This window comes from Sturnus vulgaris, chromosome 4 (assembly GCF_052056855.1).
Source record: "Sturnus vulgaris isolate bStuVul1 chromosome 4, bStuVul1.hap1, whole genome shotgun sequence".
In the NCBI taxonomy this organism is placed as follows: Eukaryota; Metazoa; Chordata; class Aves; order Passeriformes; family Sturnidae; genus Sturnus; species Sturnus vulgaris.
In genome coordinates, this window is record NC_142246.1 from 27367913 (window position 1) to 27393242 (window position 25330).

General features: G+C 40.8%; 1 protein-coding gene across 2 annotated transcripts in view; it reads left to right on the top strand.

Annotated features, from left to right (window-relative positions):
* The window catches only part of CRACD (capping protein inhibiting regulator of actin dynamics), a 128996-nt gene that overhangs the window by 67320 nt on the left and 36346 nt on the right, over window positions 1–25330 (top strand). Inside the window, exons 3-4 of one of the 2 annotated variants that reach the window (XM_088163397.1) lie at window positions 5710–5781; window positions 23705–23873. In XM_088163397.1, the coding sequence (XP_088019523.1) occupies window positions 5757–5781; window positions 23705–23873 (194 nt within the window). In that variant the 5' untranslated portion in view covers window positions 5710–5756. Of the gene's footprint in view, window positions 1–5709; window positions 5782–21898; window positions 21977–23704; window positions 23874–25330 lie in introns of those variants that run through there. The other variant, XM_088163396.1, reaches the window with a different exon arrangement.

The following is a 25330-nucleotide window of genomic DNA, read 5'->3' on the forward strand; positions in this document are numbered from 1 at the left end:
CCAAGGAAACTGGCTCAGCAACTTTAGAGTTTACAGGCCTGATAATACATTTTGAAAGACTGTCACGTGAAAATGAAAGGCAATCCTTACCCTCAATAGCTTAGCTACTTTTAATTCATATTAAGTGCATAAGGGAAATTTATATAACCTTTGTGATGTCTATATGAAGTTGTAAATGGAAAAGCCTACAATTCATTCTATTGAGGGACTCAACAGAATATGTATGAATGAAGAGATACTGAACTTTCTTATGGAAACCTTAATGCTGAAAAGCTTAAAACATTTCCTAAGAAGACTGAAATGCCTCTTAATCTGTAAAGAAATCTGACCTCTGTTGAAAACTAGTTACAGAAGCAGAAGTTAACAGTGCTTTCTCTAGCTCTGAAGATTTGTAATCTATATTCAAGTAACTAAAAACTAGATGAACATGATCATCCTAGATCCTTTCACCAATTATATTTATCACATAAGTGCAACAGAAAAGACTATTTGCCTTCCTTAGGAGTGCTTGACTGTGTTGGAGTCAGCAGGATGTATAAACAGTAGAAATTTGAGAAAGACTTTTTGTTTATATTAAAACAGATAGTTGAGTTAGTTATGAAATGGGAGTGGTGATTTTCAGATGCTTCCACTAAATGCCAGTTTCTCCTTATGTTTTAAGAAGCTTGGAAGAACTATGCAACGGTAGCTCTTAAAAGTTAAAATACTGCTGAAAGTTTTCCTCATAAAAGTCATCATACATAGTGAACTGCCAGTTTTTTGTTAACTTCATGACCATGACTTCAGAAGTCCCAAAATCCGCTAGGCAGTGACTTTAATCTTTATTTAGGATTCACTTGTAGCTAATGTTGTTTAAAGTCTCTATGCCTCCTTATTTTCCTCGCCCCTCTCTTCCTTCTGTCAGCCCTTCATCCATTTGCCTTAAAGGCCCAGGGTGGATGAGTCAGTGATTCCAATCTGTGTTTGCTTGGATACCAACTCCCTTTCAGGGATAGCACTATCATGCTTTATCTCAGTAGGTAGTCATGCTTTTTGAACAATTTTGACATCTAGAACTTTCTTTTATTAGATGGAGACTGCTGCACTCCTCTCTCTATATATATATATTAAAAAAAAAAAGGGGCATGGTCTCTGGGTCTGCTTTTTTAAAAAATCCAAAACACAAACAACCCAGTTCTTGGCTGCACAGATATCACCAATCTGATGAATAGTCAAACTGATTTCAGTTTGTGTGGATCCCTCACTTTCTTGGTTACTTCTTGGTTGTTCATTCATCTTTGGTCACTTGAACATGGGTCTCCTTACCTTCCTGCCTCTCCCTGGTCCTCATCTCCTCTGCACAGCCAGGAAACCCTTAACACTGGCACTGCCAGACCTTGCAGCTCTTAATTTTACCTTGTGTGACTTGACAGTTTTGAGAGAAGATAATAGTATGTCTCTCCCTTGCTAAATAAAGAAAAACCTACAGATTTCTGGAATAAGAAAGGCTGAAAAGCCAGAATACCTGATGAGAAGCAGACCTTTCGTGCTGCCACTGCAGCAACACCTGAGTGCTTGAGCAGGCACAAGATGTTTCTGAAGAACCCTAAATGCCATGATTGCCTGATGCTCTGGAGCTGCAACCACATGCCCAGATTAGGAGTGTCTCACTTGGAGGGCACTGAGAGAGGGGGAACATTTTTCACCCTTTTTAATTCTCTCTTCATCTGTCAAGCCAGCAGAAACTTGGGAGGGGAACACATGATGGTATTGTTCTGTGTTAATTATTTGCTAATTAGCTGAAGCATTGAAAATGTTTCTGTCTCTTTAAAATGGTGTGATATTTTGTGCTGTGGCTACTACCAAATGTGAAGTTATTTGAGTGAACAGAATAACTTCATGTGTGTTGAGGTGACCTCATTATTCCTGAATCTATTCCTGTTTTGTAGCACTCCTTATTCAGCTCTACTCTTTCAGCTGCTCAAGTGTTTTTATTTCTGCTCTGGCTGTGTAAGATTTTTTTTTTTAAATATCAGAATCACAGCAATATAAGTTGGTTAGCTGAAACAACCTGGCAGAAATTTAGCTGTTCATAGATAAGACAATAATAGAGCAATATTAAACAGGGTTTGTGGATGAAAAAGATAAGCAATACTTATCAGGTTTCATTTTGATGGAAGGATGCTGATTAATGCAAGACATGCTTCACTCCAACTGAGACTTCTGGTAAAGACATTAAAAAAATTATCATTTTGCCTTTGCTTGCACAAAGTCAGCACTTCAGAGAGGTATTGTATTGAAAACTCTGACAAATGGTATTCCTCGTCTGCCTCCAGAAGGGCATGTCATGGGGTGTGCTAGTATGCACTCTGCAATCTGTGCTTGCTCCAGGGCAGAGGTGCACATCTCCAGGGAGATGCTGCTCCCTTCAACCCTTTATGCTTTTGTTTTTGCTGAGGACTGTGCTGTTGGGACTGTCCATCTGAAAGTGGGGCACCTGTCCACTCTCAAGGAAGCCAAAGAAGTCTTTCTCCAAGCTCACTCAGTGTTTGTTTGAAGAAGGAGATTAGATGACTCCATTGCAAATGCCATATATTGACAGGTTTTTTATGCTAACTTGAAACTTTTTCCATTTGGACCTCCAGCATTTAAGGGGCACATGAGAAACAAGATTCCAGCTACTTTGCTTGAGAACTCTCTGTCACCTTCTGAGTAGTTCCTGTGGGAAATGTTTCACTAAATAATGCATCCCATCTTTTGTACCATTAACCACTCATCAGAAACTTCCTGGCTCCAGTGCCTTTTGCCTGGTTTCATTCTCTGCCACTCTCCCTTGATTTCTTTTACTAGCTTCACTATTCTCTGCTGACTGCAGGTAGCTTTGGAACACTTGAGTGAGTTGGTGGCGTGTGGGGTTTTTAACAAGCAGGTAAGTTTTCTGACAAAGTGTGCTTCCTGAGTTACAGGTTCAGTGCCTATGCCAAATCTGTGCTTGCATTAATAACCTCCATATCTACAGTTATATATGACAGGCTTTTCTAAGTCTCACTGTCTCCATTTCCTGTTGCATTGAAAATAAATCAAGATGAAATTTGAAGTAAACTAAGCTGGCAAGCGGAGGCAAAAATTCCTGTTTGGTATCTGCATGGCATTGCTACCAATTCAGTGATGTAAATGATTTAATGGCAGTCTGCATAAGATGATGTGAAAGTGAAACACACTATATGCCTAAATTTTTATGGAATTTACATGAACATGAGTTGTTTGGGGAAAAACTAAGACCTTTAAATGTCTATTGCATTACACTTTTCATCTATTAAAACCTATTTTCATGTAAAAATTGAAGAAAAATACTTTTTAAACTTTGCATTGTTTGATTTTGTCACTTCACTTTTTAATCCCCTCTCATTTAATATTTTGTGTAACAGAAGCTTATGTTTCAATTTTCATCCCTGCTTAAACAGAGAAAGGGTGTGACTGAGATAAAGCTGATATTAGGAAGTTATAGGGGAGAGTGGTTTCTGCCTCTTCATTACCAGATTATCCACCACTTATCTTCATGCCTGTTGTCTGACTGATGCTGCTTCTCTTCTGCTAGCACAAAAAGTCCTTTGATAACCTTGTGTGATAATTAAACACTACCAATTGTCCTCGGCTAGGAGGCTATTTTGTGGTCATTCCTCTAGACACCAGTGCTTTTCAGTAATGTAATATTCACCAGGTGAATCTTAGTCATGGGGTTTGAAATGCAAAGGACCTGAATAGCTGCAGAATGTGCTCAGGGCGGTGACCACACCTGAGTCCAGAGAGTGTTTGCTCAGGTACCTGTGTAGCCTTTGATGGTCCTTTTGTAAACTCTCATGGTCTTAATTAATCCTGGCTTGCTGGCTATTTGGAGGGATGCTCCAGCATTGTGCTGTGGGAGGAAGACTTGAGGGGGCTGGGTGAAGAGGTTTATTTGCTGAAGAGAATCTTGCTCTGTCAGATGTTGGAATGAAGAAAGCCCTTACAGATGGCTCAAAATGCAATCTATTTTGTCAGACCAGAGGAATTTCATCTTCCAATTCTATTTTTTAAGCTCTTTTTAATTAAAAATTAAATTGGGTAAAAGTAATTCTCTTGGTTCCTGAGAATGTATCATTAGTGAAATAAAAAGTGTCCCTAAAGAAAGAAGTGGCTGAAGTCATTATTATACATAAATCTTGGTATATCTGCCAAAACAAATCTGCATGAGATACCTCAGAGGAGAAAGCAACAGGGGTATATTACTCTCAAGCTCTTTATTTTATCTTCTCTCATTTCCAGTTTAATCCCATTTGTCTGTGTCTAGGGGAATTATTCTGTATGTCTGTATTTGCAGTGCTTAGAAAAAAAGGGACTGCTAAGCAGCCTGGGATTCTTCAGTGTTTCTCCACATACACTGTTTTTAATTGACACAGAGGGAGATTTGAGAAATCAGATATCATTAAATGCACTGTGTACAATAGATTAATTAAAATTCCTCTCTGTTGAAGGTTTTATCTTACTTCAAGAGTACTTACTTCTCTACAATTGATATGAAAATGCCAAGGGCCTCTGTTGAAACTAGATGACAACCATAAACTTTGGTTTCACATTGAGAAAGCACGATTTTGTCTAGATCTTACATTTTATGAGAAACTTTTTGGTCTAAACACCTCTGGGATATGAAGGCCTAAGCTTAGCAACTTGTTGCTGATCTTTGGATAAAACTTGTAAGACATGATTTTGAACAAACTCCATCAAGATTTGAAAAGGCATCACTAAAACATTAATTTCCTGTCAAGGATTTTACTGCATGATAAGCTACCTGGTTCCAGGAGATTTGAAAATTAGATCTCCCATTTTTCTGCCAAACTAAAGATCTGGGAGCCTAGCTTTACTGGGTATATTTTCCCTTTAGCCCTGGTTGCTAAAATCTGTTTGTGGAAGACTGGCACCTCTGCAAAAGGAGTTACTGGAGCCATGGGAAGTTTTATGCAGAGCACAGAGTGCTCATCCTGTAGTAGGATTTGGCTCAGCCAGTGTTGTCTGAGAACTGCATAATGAAGCCCTTTAGGATTTATTCAAAACTTTATTGCTTTCTAAGAGGAATTTGCATCATTGTTGTTCCTTTCATGACAAATCATATAGACTGCTTATGCTTGTCTCCCTTTCAAGGTATTATAGGATGCTTCAGGAAATACTGCTATCTAGCACAAATCTTCTTGGAAAATGCAGCCTCCAGATGTCATGGTAGTTATTGACCCTAAACTGTTCTTGTAAAGATAAAAGCATGGATAATATAATATCAGGATTTTTCTTACTTTTTAAAAAACCACTGCTGCTCTTCATAGCACCTATGAAGAGTTGCCTAGTAGTCGCTCTTGTGGGAAAGGTAAGCTATTTTTGGCTTTGTAGTTGAGGATGACTGAGCAAAAAGCAGTTGTGTAAACTAATATACCAAATTAAAATCAGCTGGGAAGTCTTATCTATCAATCTGAAATCATCTTGGCTGTTGTTAGTTGAAACCTCCCTTAACATTTTCCACAGGGAAAGTGCTAAATAAGAACAGAGTGCTGAAATACATGACCAGCTTAATTTGTAAGGCTGTTCCTACAAACTTCCTGTCACATTACCATATGTCCTAATGAGTTCTCTTTAAAATCACAGCAAAAATAGCCAAACAAGTCCTTCCCTTTGGTGATTTCATGGCTTCTGTTTCTTCCTCAGAGAAGATCAAGTCTGAAGTTTCTCTGACTTCGTCTGAAATTGTAGGCATGATCAATTTGTTTAAGAAACCTTGTAAGTACTTGACTGATGGAGCACATGATGTCCTGTCATTCAAAAGCTCACTGTTAAGTTTTTGTGGCTGAGTCTGGAACACTTTCAGCAGGGAGCTGGCTGAGGGGGGAATGTGCTGTGCTTCTTGTTTTTTAGTAGGAGCTGCTGCTAATGTATGTGCTGCTTTTGTCCATTTTTATGGCAGGTAGAATAAACAGTGTATGTGTGAAGCACAGTCAAATTCAAACCAGAGAGGTTATTCTGGTTAATGTTTTTGCAAGTAATTCCCTGAGGCATCACTTGGGGGTTTCTGCTCCACTGTGGGAAACTTTACTCCTCTGTTTGTGTTATGTGCTTTACCATACCTTTTGAAATGGTCCTTTTAACTGATGAAAGATTAGAATTTATGGATTTAAATTTTTAAGTAAAAAGAAAAATACATGCTTTTTTATGGTCATCTGGATTATTTTTCAAAGTTGTCAAAAAGTTTGTTATTTTAAAGTTTACTACTGTAGTTTTAATTTTGATAGGTTTTCCTATGTCAGTTCTCAAATATCTTTCAGTTGCTCTGATACTGACTTAACATAATTTCATTTTTATTTTCTTGCACTGGATTTGCAGAGATTCTTTGACAAATTTGGAATTTATTTGAGCTAAATATGAATGGACTGAAGCAGTGTTAAGTTTGTACTTATGTGTAAATAGCAAGCATGCTGTCAAGCAATGGTGCTTGATTCATGTATTGGTGTCCTGTTCGCCTCTTTGTTTGGGGAAGGAGATGTTGGGGAGGGGGAGTCTGGGGGCGAGGGGACATCAAAAGCGTTTATAGTAAAGAAGACTTGCTTTTACTGCGAGGTGATGGTTAACATTGTAATATGAGTAAATCTTTAGTCTGTTTTCAGATTTCCCCATTATGTGTCTATTCCAGCTCAGAAGTAAATGGTGTGTCTATTTCCACTGGATTGCATGATGTTCTGCATGAGCTTGTGGTACTGAAAAGGCATTAAGAGGGGAAAAGACTCTCACTTGACCACCAAGTGCCCTTCAGAGCAAGGCATGAAGCCTCCCTGTCACTGACAGTCAGCCGAATGCTCTCCCAGGGGGAGAAAGGAGAAAGAATGTAGAAAAAACCTTTACTTCTCAAGAAGTTATTTAATCAGCTCCAATTACAGATTTAAATGATGGAAGTAGTAAGAAGACTTACTTTGCATGTACTATTGAGGAATTCATGTAGGAAGAAGAGACACAAGTGTTTGAAATACCTGGCTAGCTCTCTGTTGTCATCTGTTAATAATTCACATGGCTCTTTCATTTCTATTTTGTTGAGAAAAAGAGAGTAGGCTTGACACAAAGAAGCTCTTAATTTCCTTTGTAAAGGAGTGGGAGTACAGCATGTCCATTCAGTACAAAGAAAAGAATTTACTTTTGTGAAGTTTTCAGACTTTTTAAGTTTTCTTTTTGTAGGCAGCTTCACCAGTGGACTGTGGGAAGGGAACTGTTTCTCATGGGGCTTTTACACTTGTATTAGCTATTATTAATTAAGCCATAACTGAGCTGCAAATTCCAGGCCCAGACTTTCCCAGAATTTGGTGCCTGCTTTTATAGAGAATCATTTACACTACAGTTACCACCAAATAAAATGGTGCACTGCTGTCTTGCCTTATACTGGGCTTGTAGTGGATCTCTGTATAGTACCACCACAGAGGCTTAAAAAGCCCTGGCAGACAGCTGTAGAGGATGGGTCTGATCCAATGTCGTTGTGACACTTGTCTGAAAGTTGCTGTTCTAGGAAACCTTTGCCTATAACCACTGCTTTGTGTAATTGGAAAAGGATTAGCTAAATTACATATGGTTTCTCTGAGGGTACTTGTGTTTCACACATGGTACTAAAAGCAGAAAGGTGGAGAATATCTACAGTTTGCCAGCCTTCCAGCTGAAGTGAGTGATGACATTTCTGCATGCTTTGGTGGTCTTGTTCACAGGACCTGCTTCCCTGATAGGGCTTTATTTTGTCTTTAAGTCCCTTTTCTATCCTAGTATGTGCAATGTATTCTGAACTCCTTTCTGCTCAACAAACTTACCTGGGTAAAGAGCAAGTTTTGAAAATATTATGCAATTAAAATCTTGCTGGTAATATCTTTCCTGGGATGTTTGTTTGTTTCTGTTTCCCTAAGAAGGATGCATTTTATAAAGAGGTAAGTATGACTTACCTTATTCCTGCATAAGTATTGGGAGAAATCTGGAAGATGAGAATGTGAACACAGCTGATTTACATATCCAAAATCTCTCTACTTAGGATAATAATGCTTTCTATAGATGGAACATGAAGTTTTAATAGCTCATGGGTGGAGACAGACACTAACTGTCTCACCTGGTCATTTGTAGTGAAGGCATTCATTATTTTTGTCTTTTAATATTTCTTTCAGAAAAGCTGGAATGCATGGTCTGCCTGCCTGTCCCCATGGGTCAGGAATGAATTGCAAATTATTCCTCTGCTGCTTGAGCAGACTGGCTGCTGTTGGAAATGTGACACTCAGCTACGTGGAATTCTTGTCTCTACCAACCATGCCATGTCTGCATTCATTTTTCCTAAATTACTAAACAACTTACACTTAATGAGTTTCAACTAATTAGTACCTCTTGCTTTGCTATATCTGTAAAATATTCCAGTAAAATGCTTCATGAACTAATTAGACATCTCAACTCAGTTGACTTTCGTCCTCCTGTTTACTGGTTTCTTACTAGATAGTGAGATTGAAATCTTGTTGTCTTACTCCAAAGATGCAATCTCTTCATGTTCTTCTCCCATCACAGGTTACCTTTAATTCTTATTCTGGAATGCTGTTTCCCTAAATGAGGTATCCTCTTCATCCTGTAGAGCAGAGTGCCTGTCCCATTTCACAACCTAGCCTAAAGCAGGGATGGCCAGCTGCTCTGTGGCTTGCCCCAGCTGACGACTTGGCTGCTGGAGAATAATGAGAGGCTGACACTGCCGAGGGTGCTTGGGGTATCCCGAAGAACAGGTACAAACAAACCTTACCAGTCTGGTGGCATGGTCCAGGAGGGCAGGGCAGGGAGGCACAGCTGCTCACAGTGAGGTCAGGTCCTCAGCACTTACAAGCATGAGGCCCATTCTATCAGAGGAGAGCAAGTCCTGGTTTGGCAAGGCTGCCTTGGAGGCTGTGCCCTTGCCCATCAACACCTTGAGAGGCTTACAGCCATCTTGTTTTTTCCCGTTGTGGATCTTGGAACAAAAACTGTTTTCAGTAAAAGAAACAAAGAAAAGCAAGCCCCCTTCCCCCTCCAGTTTGGGCTGGTTCTGGTCGAGGCCAAATAATGCTGGTGATGCCTCTGTGTGTGTACCCCAGGACAGAGGTCTTCAGAGCTGCTGCTTGGGACCCTGCTGTGCTGTAAGTGCTGCATTTCTACCATGGCTGCAAAGGGTGATGTCTTTCAGAGAGTTTCTCTGGGGGCTCTGAGGACTTTTCTATGGGAAGTTTTGTGGTAGATTAAGTAAATATTTGCTAGTACAAGGCAGCAACACAGAATGCTGCATCTTCTGATCCTTCCTGGCACCTTGCACTCATTTTAACAGCCATCCTTTCTTCCCTCTTTCTTGGTCCCAGCTAATTTCAAATCCTTTGGTTAAGAGGCTTTTGGCCTCCTTTACAGTGGTGTGCAGTGCATGTGGTGTCCATGCAGCAGTGAACTGCCTTAAGTGCTGCCAGGCTGAAACACTGGCCAGCTGGCAAGGCTTGCAGCTGGCTATCAGTTGCATGGATGTGCAGATCCCTGAGGCACCTTGAGGAGAAGCAGATACAGGTAGATAGCCCCTTCCAGCTTCTACCTCTTGCACTTTGTTCTGAATGTTTTATTTAAATAAAACTGGTGAAAACACTTCCCTCTGCTTTAGAAGAACTTAGTAAAATATTACGTTATTTTAAAAGCCATTCAAGTAGCTGTTTATTATAGCGTAGTGGAGGCTGTAGCCAGGTGGGAGTGGATCTCTTCTCCCAGGCAACCAGTGACAGGACAAGAGGACTGTCTTAAGCTGAGTCAGGGGAGGTTTAAGCTGGACATTAGGAAGAAGTTCTTCACAGAAGGGTGGATTGGGCATTGGAATGGGCTGTCCAGGGAGGTGGTGGAGTCATCGCCCCGGAGGTGTTAAGGAAAAGACTGAATGTGGCACTTAGTGCCATGGTGTAAGTGACAAGGTGGTGTCAGGTCATAGGCTAGACTTGATGATCTCAAAAGCCCTCTCCAACCTAAACAATTATATGATTCTGCAAAATCTCCCTGCTCTCTTATTTTCTGTTGTTTGATTAAGTGGCTATCCAGATACTCTCTGGACTGCCTTACCATTAGTGAAGCTTTAGGATACAATGTGGGTGATGCCCTTACAGGAACCTGTTTACCAAACCCAAGTACAGACATTTTTAACATCTTTTAGCCACATTTGACTGTGATTTCCCAAGTAGCACCTTAAAAATAAGTAGCAGCTGCCCTCCTGTTAAGGTGTGTACGCATATACACGCATACACATAATGCCAGGTATGCATTCTTCCAAAAGTTTTTTCTTCCAAATTCATCAGTGATCTGCTGTATGCAACTACATGATAAGTTTTACGTCCATGTAAGTGACTGCACTCATTTTAATTCAGCATTTGTTGCAATGTCAATGACAGTGATTTCTCAGGTGGTGCAGCAGATAAACTGCCATTAGCTAATTTTCAGTTTAGTCTGAAACACTTAAACTGTTTGTGCAAGTTCATCAGCCAGAGAGCAGATATGTGTAGTGTCAACTGAGACTAAAGCAGAACAAATTGCATTTGTTAGGAATAATGTTTTCTGCAAACACATTATGAACAACCCATATCCTATGGTATATGTCATCTCTCTACCATCAAAGAGAGACATACCTGATAAATCAAGCCCAACTAAAACCCAGAATATTTGGAGAGTGTCCTATTTTTTTCTGATGTGGTGTGTTTGTTAATTTTAGAGTTTGTCTTCAAACAATCTACAGTGTAAGAGCAGGAAAAAGAAAAGGAGGGAATGTGGGTTTTTTTTGTGATTGAGGCATATCCTCTGGTGGAAAAATCCTGGAGGAGATAACATTCTGCATTGGCATTACAATGTATTCCTGCCCTGCAACTGGCATTTTTCTTTTTTCCATATAATATGTAAGACTTGGTCTGATAAAGTCAAAAAGAGGGGTGAAGGGGTGGGAGAAGCCTAAGCTTAACTTTTACACCATGTAAAGTTACCCTCCTATTGTTGACAGCACTGTCATTTCATATATCTAAATTAAATGGTTCTTTCCTCTGACTGTCCTGGGTGGGTGTTACTGCACATATGGCTTTTGGGCTTTAGCTCACTCTTTGAAAGAATGATCAAGATAAGCACAGTCATTTAGAGCATCAGGATTTTTCTGAAAATGCAGTAGAAAAGGGGGTACGAGGATCTGGGGATCTAACAGAGGGCCAACACAGAGCACTGGAATCACTGTTCTCTTCATCCAGGACAGATGTAAGTGTTACTTTTCCTCTTTTCTAAGCCTGCAGGAGAAAGCAACAGCTATGTTTGTTTCCATACTCACATTTGACAAATCTTTCAGAAATGTTCATGTGAGCAAAGTTTCAACTTGGATTTACTTTGAGATGCTTTGCATTATCTGTGTCAAAATATATCACAGAGAGAGAGATGTGAGCATCTCTTGAGGTTAGTTGGTCACATAATGGAAACTGATTACATTTAAAAACTTTCATCTTGTTTATTATATTTGCAATATCAGAATTCTTTTCAAGCTTCCATGTGTTTCTGTAATCATAGGTGATGCTTTACAAGAGATGGAAAAACACTGACTCAGCTACTGAGTGCTCATAGTCTAGTAAGAATAAGAATAGATAGAATAGATACAAAGCAAGTGAAAAGGGTTAAAACTCAGAAAGTGTTCACCTCTCTCCTCTAGCCCCAGGTCTTCCCCAAACCTGCTCTCTGATATTTTTTACAGTGACTGTTCTTGGACCTTGGGTTTTACAAGTAGAGCAGGGGTATCTGGTGGAAGAGTGTTTATGCAGGGTGTAAAGAACTGTGTGATGTCAGAGAAGCAGTTAGGGAAGGGAGATAAATGCAGTTTGGTCAACATGGACTCTGACTCTCATTGTTAACTTCCCTTAACTGGACAGTCAGGGCACCCAGTCCTGTACCAAGCTGCTTGCAGGGATCCAAAATTTGCTTCAGCAGCTGGGAAGCAAGTGTTTAGAGCTGCTGAAATGGACTCCAGCTTCCATCCACGCTAGACAGACAAACCCTGGCACTAATCAGATCCAGAACAGGATTTCTTGGATTTCTTGTTCCTTGGTCTTGCCATTGGACTGGAGCAGCTGGAAGATGTCTGTTCTGCCAAAAGACACCCTGTACAAGGAACATTCTCTGGAATGATGTTGCATCATGAGACACAGCACTTGGCTGGTCCCTGGGGCTGTCACAGCTGCTGCTGCTCAGATTATGATAGACACAACCTGCACTCCCAGTGTCTTTTCCAAGACTTATAAACTGCATGCTTGAACAGTTTTCACCAAGGGCCCATCTTGATGTCGTATCCTGCAGTCTACAATGCATTGAACTCCCTTGGCTGTTGTTGTGTTTAACCATCCTCACTAGCACATGGCACCCTGTGATTTGCCTGGCCACCTGAGTCCCCTCCATTCTTTGTTCTGGCACACAGTAAATGGTAAATAAATTCCAATGTGGATAAGCGATGTTTCAGAGAAAGCGCTGTCTCCTTTCTCAGTGAAGTTTAATCTTGTTCACCTCGTGTGGCTAAATTTGATGTATTTCACCAGTATAATGATGATAATGCTTTGTATTCTCAGCACGGTGAGATGATGTGTGATTAGTGTGATCAGTCACATCCCAGCCTGGAAAATCCTTGCCTGGAACCAAAATGGCATGAAAATAGGAAATAATTTTTTCTCTTTGCTCTCACTACCTAAAGGCAAGATGTTTTAAAAGGAAATATCTGGTTGTCCTAGTTCAGGAATAGAGAGAGTTATGCTTTTGTGTAAAAGCCATTTTCTATTTGAATAATTTTAGATGTTTTTTAAATGTTTAGGTTTATAAATGCTTGAGTATTATCACCTCTTTATGGCTGCTTCTCTTATCTTTAATTTTGCTTTTTCACGAGTAATTAATTTTATTCCAGCCTCATAAAATAGAACAGGGGAGGAGATTTCATTTAGCATCACAGTAGTATGATGTATTTTTTTTTTTCTTTTTTGATGTTACAGAATTTATAAAGAACCCTTTCTTGATATTTCTATTTGGAGTAGAAATCTCACTTGGCTGGCATTTAAAATAACACTGCTTCTACTTATTAATGTTACATGTTAATATACTCAGTGTTAGCCAAATAACTGTGATGGCAAAATACATCTGAGTGTTCTATGAAGTGAATATTGTAAGTTTTGCAAATATCAGAAGAAAACTATTTAAGACCTTATATCTCTTAGATATTTATAAGTAGGTCTAAAAGGTAAAATTTAATCAGATTTCTCTGTTTTCCAGTCAGTAAGCCCTTCAAGTGAAGTCTTCCTCCTCTAGTTTTAATTTTGGAAAGCAAAAGCAAGCCAATCACCTCAATCTTATTATTCTGTATATTTTGGTACCTTGATGGCAAGACAAGGAATTGAGTCAATCATAAGCTCTTTTTCTAAAGCAGATCAAGTGTTTGAGAAAGTTGCCAGAACTTCAACCTGAAGATTTACAGTCTTCTTCCTATCCCAAAAATGTCTTACTTGCATCCTTTGTCTATGCTTGGCCTGGGTGGTGAGGACATGCCAGGCTAAGTGTTCTGGTGTGGATATGGGAAAGCAGCTACACATTCCTGGTTCTGTCTTTAATCTGCTCCTTCTGTGTAAAAGTTGTTTGAGATTTGCCTTTGTGCCTCAGCCTGTTGCCCGCTCACTGTGTGGGAACAGATGATGGATAAGGAGCAGCTGGGTTAGGTGTGCTCAATGCTAGTATAATTAGTGATTAATACTTATGATCAGTTTTATCTCCATGGTCTGTTTAACTGCTCAAAATCTTGTTTCTGAAATTGCTGGTAACAGTGTTGGTTAAGTGCTGGCTCAGGTGGAGCTTTTTTTTTGGATAGCATTCCAGTCAATATTAAGACACCAATTTCATCCTTCAGCTGATAGTGGCCTACATTACAAAAACTGGCAATTTCTGAAAAAACTGGAAATGGCCATCTAACCCTGGAGCTCAAAAGGGTGATCCAGTGCAGACTGGAATAATGGAGTGTCAGCAGGAGAGGTGGAAGTGCAGCATGGTGATGTTCTCTGTGCACTGCCAAGGTAAGGCTGTGATGCTGGAGATGCAAGAGGGAGAGGAGGAGTTGCAGGCAACATGCAAATAGCCGACTATTCTCTCCTGCTGACTTGCCCAGAAGTCAAATCTTGTCCCTGAACAACACGGAGAACTCTCAGTGCAGTGCCTGCTCTTCCTGGGGTGGATGATAATCTGGTCCTGCCTATGCAGTGAAAGCTGCTCAGACAGTGAAAATCCTGACATTTGTTAAATAGGCAATTTCTCAGACTCAAGACAGATGTCCCAACCTTAATCTGGCCACAATTCGTGTCAATATCAGAGGATTTGTTTGTCAGAAGGAGCAAGTGTGGCTGGCAGGGTGGCTGGGAAAGGGAAAGCTGCAGCAGGAGGGTGCAGGGGGAGCAGTGAGGAGCCAAAGGTGTCCTTCTGCCACAGCTCTGCACAGCTCCAGGAGAAGAGATGGCTCCATGTGACAGCACAGGGCTCCCAGCCTTGGGAGTGAAACACAGAGCACGTTCTTCAGGCCCCGTGCTGCTGTCTGAAGTTATTGCCTGTGATATTTTGGGGATATGCCAGTCTGGGGAATGAGTGCCATGATTCCTTGTGTCTACCTTGCCCAACAGAATAAGGAAGTTGAGGTTTGGCTTCCTCCAGAAGTTAAAAAAAATACTCAAACACTTAACAAAACAGAACTGTTCCCAGCTCCATGCTTCTCCTCACTGTGGTTTTCACCATGCAAACATTGACTTTGGTCTTTGCTTTTTACCAAAGCTTGCTGGAAATTTGTGATTGCTATGGTTTACGCAGCTCTTTTCTTAAGATATAGTTCATTTTCTTTATTTTGCTACACAGCTGCAAACGACAACAGCATGATTTAATTCTGTGAAATCAGAGATCAGCACAAGTTGTTTTAGTTCTTTTAGACTCATTCAGCCTGAGGTCAGATTGAGCTTGGCTTTCAGATTGCTCAAATAAGGGGGTCTTGTGATTCATTGCAACAATTAGAGATGATCCTGACATTTTAGTTCCTTCAGTCTGGGGAGGGAAGGTGGATTTACTGTCTTCTGTTCAGCTTGACCCTTATAAAATTTAATGAAGGACTTATTAAATTAGCATGTGCACTGGAGTAGTGCATAATTTGCTTAGAACAAGACTCCTTTTACTCCTGTGTTTTCTATATAACTTTATAGTTCTCAGAACATTGAAAGAAAACACACAGGCATAAAGTAATTGTTAGGGTTTCCACTTCTTCTAATTTCCCTCCCCTTTATTTAGAGCTACATGTAGAACTATGTTGGAACTTTTTAAAATGTATTTTTACTTCATCATGGAGCTGCCCTAACTCACAAGGTATATTGTTAGTTTCAAGAAAACCCCCTAACATCTCTTATGACTGGGGAGTAGGTAAATTCATAAAATGAAAATTTGACTCTCTCCATTTAATCTGACCTATCTAAAATATTCTAGCAGTTTATCTGAGGTGCAAATGCAAAATTCATATATGTTTGTCATTGTAAAATATGTTATGCTAAAACTGTGCAAAAAATGAAAAAATCATTCTGAGTAGCTATATCTGTGCTGGTCTCAGTTTGTGTTAGGCATTTAAAGCAGTAAGAATGCATTTAGTTTTGCACCATGACATTAAATTTTTATCCAATAATATGGTGTTTATGTGACATTGAAGAAAGAATTTGTTTTGTGTCATAATGATTCAGTAATGTATTAGTTAGTTGTTTCCCTTATTAAAAAAAAAAGGAAAAAATTCCAAATCCCAATCTAAAATATATTTGAGGTACCTGCTTTCTTACAGCCTTGATTTATTAGCCCCTAGAGATTTATTAGTCAGTGGGCTCTCCAGCCTCTTGCTTGGGCAGTACCCCCTGCCACTCCCCGGAGCCCTTTCCAAAGGAGCACATTTAACTTTTGCAGCAGCAATACAGTGCTGGCTTATAATTATCCTGTGATCAGCTGGAGTGGCCACATTTGTCTTCTCACCCATTTCTAGGACAATTTGGGACATCTAGGATGATCTGGGACATCTCAGCAATAGGCCCTAAAGGAATGAGTTTGTACATAATATTTCAGCTCATTTCTATCCCAGTTATCCCAGTCCTCCAGCACCCAGACTTTCTGGCATAGCATCCTGACTGTCTTTTGTGGTCAGGGTACTTCTCGGCTTTTTCTTATTGATAGAACTCAGCAGCATGCTGGTAGCACTTCTGCCTCATCACTGAAGAGGTTTGGTCTATGAATTTCATGCTCTCCTCATGAAAAGTAACATTTTCTGTGGTAAGACAGTAGTTTCTGTGATGGTGAAATGCTCCTCCTCTCACCAGTGGAAAACTGGAGGTGGTATGGAACTAAAAATGTGGCAGGATTTATTTAGAGCTGGAGGGGCATGAGAAAAACTGTTCACATAACACAATCCCTTGCAAGAATGATCTTAGAAATTGTGATTTGAGTGTAGGATCCTGCTCTGTCAGCAGCCTGTGCCAGCCTTGAGGAGGTATAAATTACCTCTGGCAGCTGGGGAGGGGCAGTGGGAGCTGTTTGTCCAGTGCACATGGTACTCCTTGGACTTTGGACTGCTCTAACATGGGGCCTCAGGGAAGTAGCTTTGCCTTAGGGAGGTTTATCTTTTCACATGCAGCATGGCCAGGACTCCTTTCAATCTTTCAATCAGGAATTTTCTCACCTAAGAAATTAACCTGCTGAGGGAATGTCCTACCTTTTTTTTTTTTTTTCTCTGAGATGGAAATAATGATCCAACATCTCTTTATTGAATTGGCATCAAGTGTTTAAAGCAGCTTTGGAAACCTCAGATAAAACCCAGGACACCCAAAGGGTCTCCCATCATTAATAGCTTGATTTAGTAAGCCTGGCTTACTAGTGAAACAAAGCTTTCTCCCTTCTCTCTTTCTTTCTCTCTTCCCTTTCTCCTTTTTATATTTTATTGGTGAATCAGAAGCTATTGTGTTCTCTTCTCTTCTAAAAGTCTCACATGCCTCACTGTGCCCAGAGCTATAATAAGCAGGTTTTATCTTATTGGGTATGTTCTGCAGTGCAGCCCAGCGTCTCAGTAACATCTATTGCATTTACTTAACCTTTTGTCAAATGTCCTCATAGGTATGAACTCACAGCCCATTCTTACCGTCCTCAGGACATGAATTCACATTTTTTTTATACCCTCTAGCAACTCACTGTATAGCCTGTAGCTGAGGCTTTCTCCTGGAGGAAGGAAACTCCTTGGCCACAGTAGGGTTTGCTCCTGAAGTTTATACTAATTTTCTCATACTGGCTTCCCTGCTGGGAGTCTCTGCTATCCCCAACCTACCTCACACATTCCCAAAGTGAGCTACCTGCTCCAAGTCTGGTTGTGCTTTTTGGAGGGCGGTGTCTTCTCTGTCCCAAAGGTGCTGCCCAAGGATGGCAGTGAGATGGATTAAGAAGGCAGAATGTCAGTGTTAAAACTAAGGGTTGGATGAATGAGGTTTTCTGACCTCTAGGATCACTCATTGAGATGCTTGATGAAAATAGAAGGCACAGAAATACAAAGACTGGCTGGGAAGACATTAATTAAAAGCTGGGGAAAAGAGGAGAACAGGAGCTCAGGAATGAAAGGAGACTTTTGCCATGGTAAATGAGACTGAAGAAGTGGATATTTACTTAGCTCTAGTTTTTCTTAATGTCATCCAAACATTCAAAAAATTTTATTTACTCCTCCCCTTCATATTTCTTTGTTGCTTGTAAAGACCACTGTGCCAAGCCTCATGCAGTGTAGGTTAGGTCCTTTTACCTTCAAGAGGGTATTTCCTTGTATCAAGAGAAGTGTTGAAATAGCTCTTTCCCTGCTCTGGATGATAAAGCATATTATATGGTGCTTGAACATTAATAGACTCTATTATGATGAGTCATACATGTCTCCTAACAGCCGACTGTCTCAGCTATGTATGGTTTCCGTGGAAAATACAGTCTCTGGGAGGAAGAAAATCACAAAATGAGCTGGTTCTTGTGGAAATGTTTTTGCTTCTGCAGATGGCAAGGGAAAATAGATATTTCTGGAAAGTAAGATTTGTTCTTGCTTTGTTATGGATGCTTTAGGTAGTATTACTAGTTTATATCAGGTAATCCAAGAATACCCCACCCTCTCTGGGACAAGGTTTGCAAGAAATTGTATCTGTTAAAAGATCACCCGATACTCTTGGAAAAACAGGCAAGTAATGGCCCACTATTTTTCCTTTACTTTGCCTAGATGTTTCATTAGACCATTGTGGCTACACCAATTTGATGCCTTTGATACCTCTCAGTCTTGTTTTCATTTAATGTTTCTCAGGTATTGATGTTATGTCAGTTGATATTATCTCTGTCAGCATAGGACTATTGCATACTGTCAGCTTTATGAGTGTTATGTGCTATCACTAAATGTCTCACCAAGGTGAACCCATTTCTGGGAAGTTACATTATTGAATCTGAGCATCAGTCTTTTTTTTTTTTTAATGTCAATCTTTATTCCCTGTGTGCTCTCTTAAATGTTTCCTTGGGTTCTTTGGTGTTTGTGCCTGCTTTGTAAATCTGGACTGTGTCCATCTACCAACCCCAGCTACCTATGGAAGAGAGGGCAATGGATTGAGGGCAGGTCATGAAGGCAGAAAACGTCCAGAAACCAATTTTCCCTCATAAACATATGAGCTACCACAGGTACAGGTGCTCACACCTATTTTAAAATATGGGGACATGGTTAGACAGAGCAAAGCTTGGTCTCTTCCTCCTCGATCCCAAACAATTTATTTCCTTTTCTGGAGGAGTGGAAACACCTCTCCAGGGAGCACAGAGAATTTATCAGCAAAAATGGGCATCTCTGGCATCTCACAGAAATGGATGTACTGAGATGTGGAATGGGTGGGAAAGCTGGAAGAAAATGCCAATCCTAGTTTACCCAGAGAAGCTCCATGTCATTAGAGCAGACTGGGCAAGGGGGCAGGAAGGCAGCTTTTTTGGTGGGCACCTGGAAAGCAAAGAAGTTTTTGCAGATACACAGCCAACCCAGGGCTCAACAGGGCAGTGTTTATTGTAGTGGATATATTCTGAGTTATTTTGAAAAGAGCATCGATGAGCATACCATTAGCTTGAAACTGAGGTGTTTTTTTTTAATAGTGATACCAGGAATGTGTACCATAGCAGCCTTTTTCTGTTGTACAGATACAATGAGAAATGTCAGTCAACTTACCCTCTTAACAATATCTTTTAGAGCCCTTTTCCAGCTTGGCTGCTTATTGTCCCTGTAGCCCAGTAACCCACATCTCCTCTCTCTGCCACACAGTTCTTAATGCCACATCCATATGGATTTCCACTCCCTAAATTAATTATAGAAATGTCTATTCAATTAAATAATTCATATTCTCATTAATCTAGTTTATTACAGAATATTTTATAGCCATTAAATTCACTAACAAAGAACTCATAATTTTGGAGACAGCTCCTGTGCAATATCTCATACTATGAGAAGGTGCTGCATTTAGACATACATAGACAGGTGCTGCACTTCATATAATTAGCAAAAAAATTCTGTGAAATCATTGCAAATCCCATTTCAAAACAGGGGCTTGAAAAATCTTAGTCATAATACCTTAAAATTCAAATCTACTCTATAAATCCCTGCTTCTATTTCTTTTCCCCTCAACAATCATCTTTTTACCCACCAGCTGCTGCATGTGCTTGGGCAGCTCTGCTCAGAGACGATCTGCCCCCAGGTTTCCCCACCCACACTGCTCTGAGCCCCCAGCACTGCAGCAAATAGGAAAAGCTGCAAGGAATCAACACCTTGTTAAATATTTAGGTGTCTCTTTTATGATTACATGAGTCTTTCTGTTTCTCATGTTAAGTTTGCTTTGCTTGGAAACTGGTTTTCAGATATTTCCGGGAGCATTGACATCTCCTCTATCCCCTCCAGTGGCATAACCTCACCCCTGCCTGTTGTCTGGGATGCACTGCTCATTGCCTTTCCAATAATTTAAATCTCTTCCCTCTATAATCATGGTAGTTAAGTCTTTGTTTGGCTTGTGCTTGTGTTGAGGATTCTGTGCCGTTTTTGAAAGGCGTCACAGCCTGGGAATCGTAATGGAATTGAGCAGTTTAACTCCAAGCTATTTTATGGGGAATTTTCAGCTGGCATGTCGATAAGGCTTTGCCAGCTGGAGTCCAAAGGCTGTGCCTGATTTCCTGGCAATAAAGGCCATTGCACTCGCCTTCATCTTTCTTGGAGAGCACGAAAGAGAGACTGCGAGAGCAGAAGCTGCTCCCCTCTCTCACTGGGAGCAGAGGCACCATGTGCTGCCTTCCTGATGCCAATGCTCTCTGCTTTAACTGGCTCTGTGTTACACACTGCATGTCTTTGTGCATCTGACAAATTATATGACAGGTTACAGATTATTCTAATCTGCCCTTCTACTCTTCTGGTAGCTGAGAAGGGAGCGCCTACCATATGTGCTGTGTTATCCTAGCTTGTGTATCCAACCTTGTTTATCTGTCGCCTTCACACCTTATGGTATTCTGTGATTCAAAACTGGTTTACTGTTAACTGTTTACAGTGATTTGAACGAGATAGACTTGTCAAACAGGCAGGAAAAAAGGTTTAATTGCTAATTTCCTCTGGTCTCCTGGGGCTGGATCTCTAGGATTCCATTAAAGTGATTAAGGAGAGAAGTAAATGACACATGTGAAATGACTTGTTTCCTGGCTCTCCCAGCAATTGTCCTTGTTGCAAGTTGACACCACTGAATGCCCCAATTTTCATCCTTTCCTATCCCATTTTTTTCTCTCAGCAGTAGAGATGGACAGAAGGGATGAGTTGTGTTTCAGAATTACAGACGCAAAAGGCTTTTGTGCAGAGAATTGTCTGCTGCATTGCTGATGTTTGGCACTCTTTTTGTACTTGTTTTACTGTTACAGGAAGTACTTCACCCTGCAATATCATCCCACATCTTCCTCTATAAGATCTTGTGAAAAATTTACAGAAACAGACTTTGTCTCAGCGGTCAGGCATTCCTTCCTTAGAAACCTGGCAGGATGGAGAGCAGCGTATGCAGCCTGTGCAGGGCAGGCTGTTCTTTGGCCTTGGAATGAGTCACAAAGCCTGATTTAAAGAATTCATGCTTAGTAATGTGACAGCTGTGATGATGGGTCTGCAACAAGGAAACAGCTAAGGGACATGTTAAATCATATGGGGAAAAGTAGATCTTGGCTGCAAGTAAGTGTGTTGGTTTTCACTCATTTTGATGAAATGAAAGCTGTGTTGACCTGTTACATTTGTTCAACACTAGACTCCTAGTTGGTGAATCAGTACTGTAGATTTAGAGTCAATGAGGCAATTCACAGCTATATCTGAAGATCTCAAAAAGAGGAGGCGACAAGAGTAATGTGGATGAATGACATGGTGAGAACCTTTTTTAAAAAATGCTCTAGTTGAATTGATTTATGCAGTAAATTACATTAACCCACAAAATTGGCATCATGCAGCTTTCCCTTTCGAAGAAAGCTGAGGAAAGAAGCAAGGTGAGAACTCTGAACAAATAGCTCTTCTACCTAGTCTTGTGTCTGATGCTTTCTGTCCTGTATGCTCTACCATTTGATTTATGGTGTTTTGCAGTCAGTTTCTGAAGCGTGTAAAGGGTCAGAGCAGCTGTGGCCAAGAGCAATAACTTCTCTCTTTCTCTGCATGATTGCCTGCCTGTCTTTTAGGAGTTTATAATAGAATATATAGGAATATATTCTATTATATGTAAATACATTCTACATATATCTAAAGTCAGAACTGAGCAGCAAGCAGTTGGTCTGGCTGGAGATGCACGTGGATCTGCTTATGGAAAGCAGGGCTGGGAGACAGGTAATCTTCCATATCCCATTTTCTTCTACACCAGTAAAGCTGCTGTTGCAGGTGTTGTTTTGCTCATCTGCTTATTGTGAGTCACTGATTTTGGACTGGAAAATTCTGATGTTGGGCCTGAATTTGAAGTTCATAATTCAGCTTTTTATTTTTATGCTGCTACTTGGATGCCCTGGTGTTTTAATGGAGTTGCATAAATGCTGTGTATCCTGGCTGCCCAAGAAGAAGAATCACATTTGTGTGAACTTCTTATAGATCTGTAAAGAAAGTGCAGAATTACTATCTCTTGTGTCTTTGACTTTGTAGTTTCAATGTAGATTTCTTACTTCATCCATAATCAGATACAGATAGATGAACAGTGTGCAAGTTTGATGCCGTGCTGGGTTAGGCACTCTGGCACTATGCTAGTCTGGAAACCACCACTGGAAGTAGCTAGGTCAAAATATGCTTGGGCACATTTTTTCCCTCTGAAAACCCTGCAGATATTCCTCCAGTGACTACAAAGGTGTATTACCCAGATGTGACCTTACCCTACTTAGGTATAGCAGAGTGTAAAACCTGAGGAGGAACTAAAGAATGCTATTGCACTACAGAAGATATTTCAGATTTCCTGGCCAAAATTTCCTACAGGGCCTGCATGTACTTTGTAAGCAAACTGGGGCTTTCTGCTGAGCCCCAGCCCACAGGAAGAGTAGAGCACGCTGAGGCAGTGTTCACACAGCCTGAGAGAAAAGCACATACAGGAATGTAATTAGCTCATGAAAATAGTTGTCACCAGTACAATATGATGCTTCTCAAACTAGACTATGATAGGAGGCTGAATACTAGGGTTAAAAAAAACCCCAACAAACAAAGAAAAAACACAACTAGCTTGTTTTAAGTAGATTTAATGCAAAATTAAGGTAAAGCCTAAGAGGAACAAAGCTCTTAAACAGTTATTATGTTTTATGTATTCTTTGATTCATCCCTGCCCCGAGAAATTAACCCATTCTTGACAGTGGTCAACAAGAAAATCATGGTACTTCTTTTTAATAGATGGGGGGGATAGTATTTTGAAGCTGCATTATTTTTTCCAGTCACTGGTGGAAGTAAAAAGGTTACTTTCTTTCCTGGTTGACTTTTTTATTTCTTGTTCCTGTCTTGTACGTTTTGTGGTTTTGATGTGCTTTTTTTGGTGTAGCTTTGAAAATTTCAGTGTCTCAAGGAAGAAATGCTTGGTCAAATTCTGTCCTCAGTTACTTGGGGAGAAAAAAGCCAGAGAAATGTATTGACTTTGCTGATATAAAGCTGGAGTAACCCATTGAAGTAACCCAGTACGAACCAATAGAAACGTACCCTGTTCTCTTTGTTCATTTGTAAATTGACTTGTTTAGTTATGAGGCCACATAACTAAAACACAGCTGTTTGTTTTCAATTGCTTTTAATTCAAGGCAGAGGATCCAGCCCCTTCCAAAGTGAGGTGACCAAAGCAGTGTTTGTCTTTTGGTAAAACGCTCAACACTGCGATATAAAACCTATAACCACTGCAGTGTTACGCTCTGGCTTTGCAGAATTATCCTTCCTGTTGGTCCAAGTGTTTGGCTGCATATCCTTAAGCCCGAGAGCAGAGGTTTGGGCGCTCCGGGTGCTGCTCGCTCTTTGACCCCGCTCATTCCTCCCTCCTCCGAGCGAGCGTGCGCTCGCCTGCCGCGTCCTCAGCCCCGCGCCGCTCTGTCTTCTCATCCGCAGACAAGAAAAAGGCAGGCAAATTCCAGCCTTTCAAGAAGCTCTTCGGCAGGAGGAAGAAAAGAGAGCCCGCCCCGGAGTGTGAGGAGCCCAAACTGAAGCCCAGCCACTCGTTCGGCAACATCTGCAACGGCGCCTTCTCCTCGGATGAGGAGCCGGGCAGCGGGCTGAGGTGAGTGCCGCCACACCTGCCGCCACATCTGCCGCCACACCTGGCTGCCACCCCTGCACACACACCGCTTGTCCCCCCTGCTTCTCGTGGAGCCACATTCAAACTCTCCCTCTGCTGAGCGGCAGCATTTGTACATTGCTCGCTGTGGAGCGTGTGCGTCTCTCCTTCCTCTGAGCGTGACACCTGCTGCTTTAGACCTCAGTGTCACTGCTTAAGGGGCATGTGTGCTGCTCTGCAAATAAGAAATCCCAGGGGAAAGCAGAAATGAATTTGAATCCAGCTCTGTGATTTAACGGGTGAACACCTGAGCAGAGGTATTAATGGCATCCCTGTTTTTAAAACTGGGAAAGGAGAAACTTTAACTGGCTGTTACAGATACTTCATTGCACACATTTCCCTGCAACGTGGTATCTTTTGGCTGAGACAGACACATCCTTTTTCACTCTGTCCAAAATAATTTTTGCATTGTAATTGGGGTCAATGAACAGGCTGCTTTTATTTTGAACCTATTTGAAGGTAGAGTAGAAGAAGGAAGAGAGGGGAGAGAGGCACCTGAAAATCAGATCATATTCCAATGACAACAGAAGATGACAGAAGGACAGCATGATAATTTTCTGTGGGGATGGTGGGAGTAAGAAACTGTACAGAGTAAACAAGTCAGCAAGTCTCTAACTAGGAACAGGAAAAAAACCCCAAACCAAACAAACCCAAACAAAACCCAAAGAAACTCTTACCCCAATAGCAACAAAGCCACAAGACCTGACTCCAGTAGTTTGTGCATCTGTAATACTTATTTCATTTTCCAACTGGTCCTCTCAGAGAGGTTAGCTGACTCCTGATCAAAGCCTGGTGTTTTGGAAGAAAATGAGATATTTACCCTGGGGAGTGTATCTGAAAGTGAAACAAAAAACTCTGAAAGGGTAAAAAAAAATTCCAAATTCCTCTGCTCAAGAATGAAATGTGTATCAGAAGCGTCACCCTGAACACTATTTCTAACGGTGCCTATGAAACCATGACTTTTTAAATTATTTGTGGGATTTTTTTCTTTTGGGTTTTTATTCCATTCTGTGAAATTCCTTGAGTACTAGGTTACCTTTTGGTTTCCGTGGTGTAAAATTGTACACCTTTTTTTCTCATCCCAGGTTTTTCAGAAAATCAGTACTGATCATAGACACACTATAGCTGGAGGTGAGCCTGACCACTGCTGCAATGCATTACCTGTGTGTACCATGCCAAGCCAGTGTAGGAGGTTTTAGTGCCTTTTCCCTCACAAGCAAACTAAACAGCGTTGCCTCACTATCAGGGATTTCCCATTTGGCATAGCTGAAAATGCAGGCTGCACCCAGAAACAAACAGTGATATGGGAACTTGTCCTGGTTCTCAAAAGGGACATGAAGGTGTGGCAGACCTTGTTTGAGACTGTTAAATGTTTGCGTTTTTAAATCTGCTAATTCTTC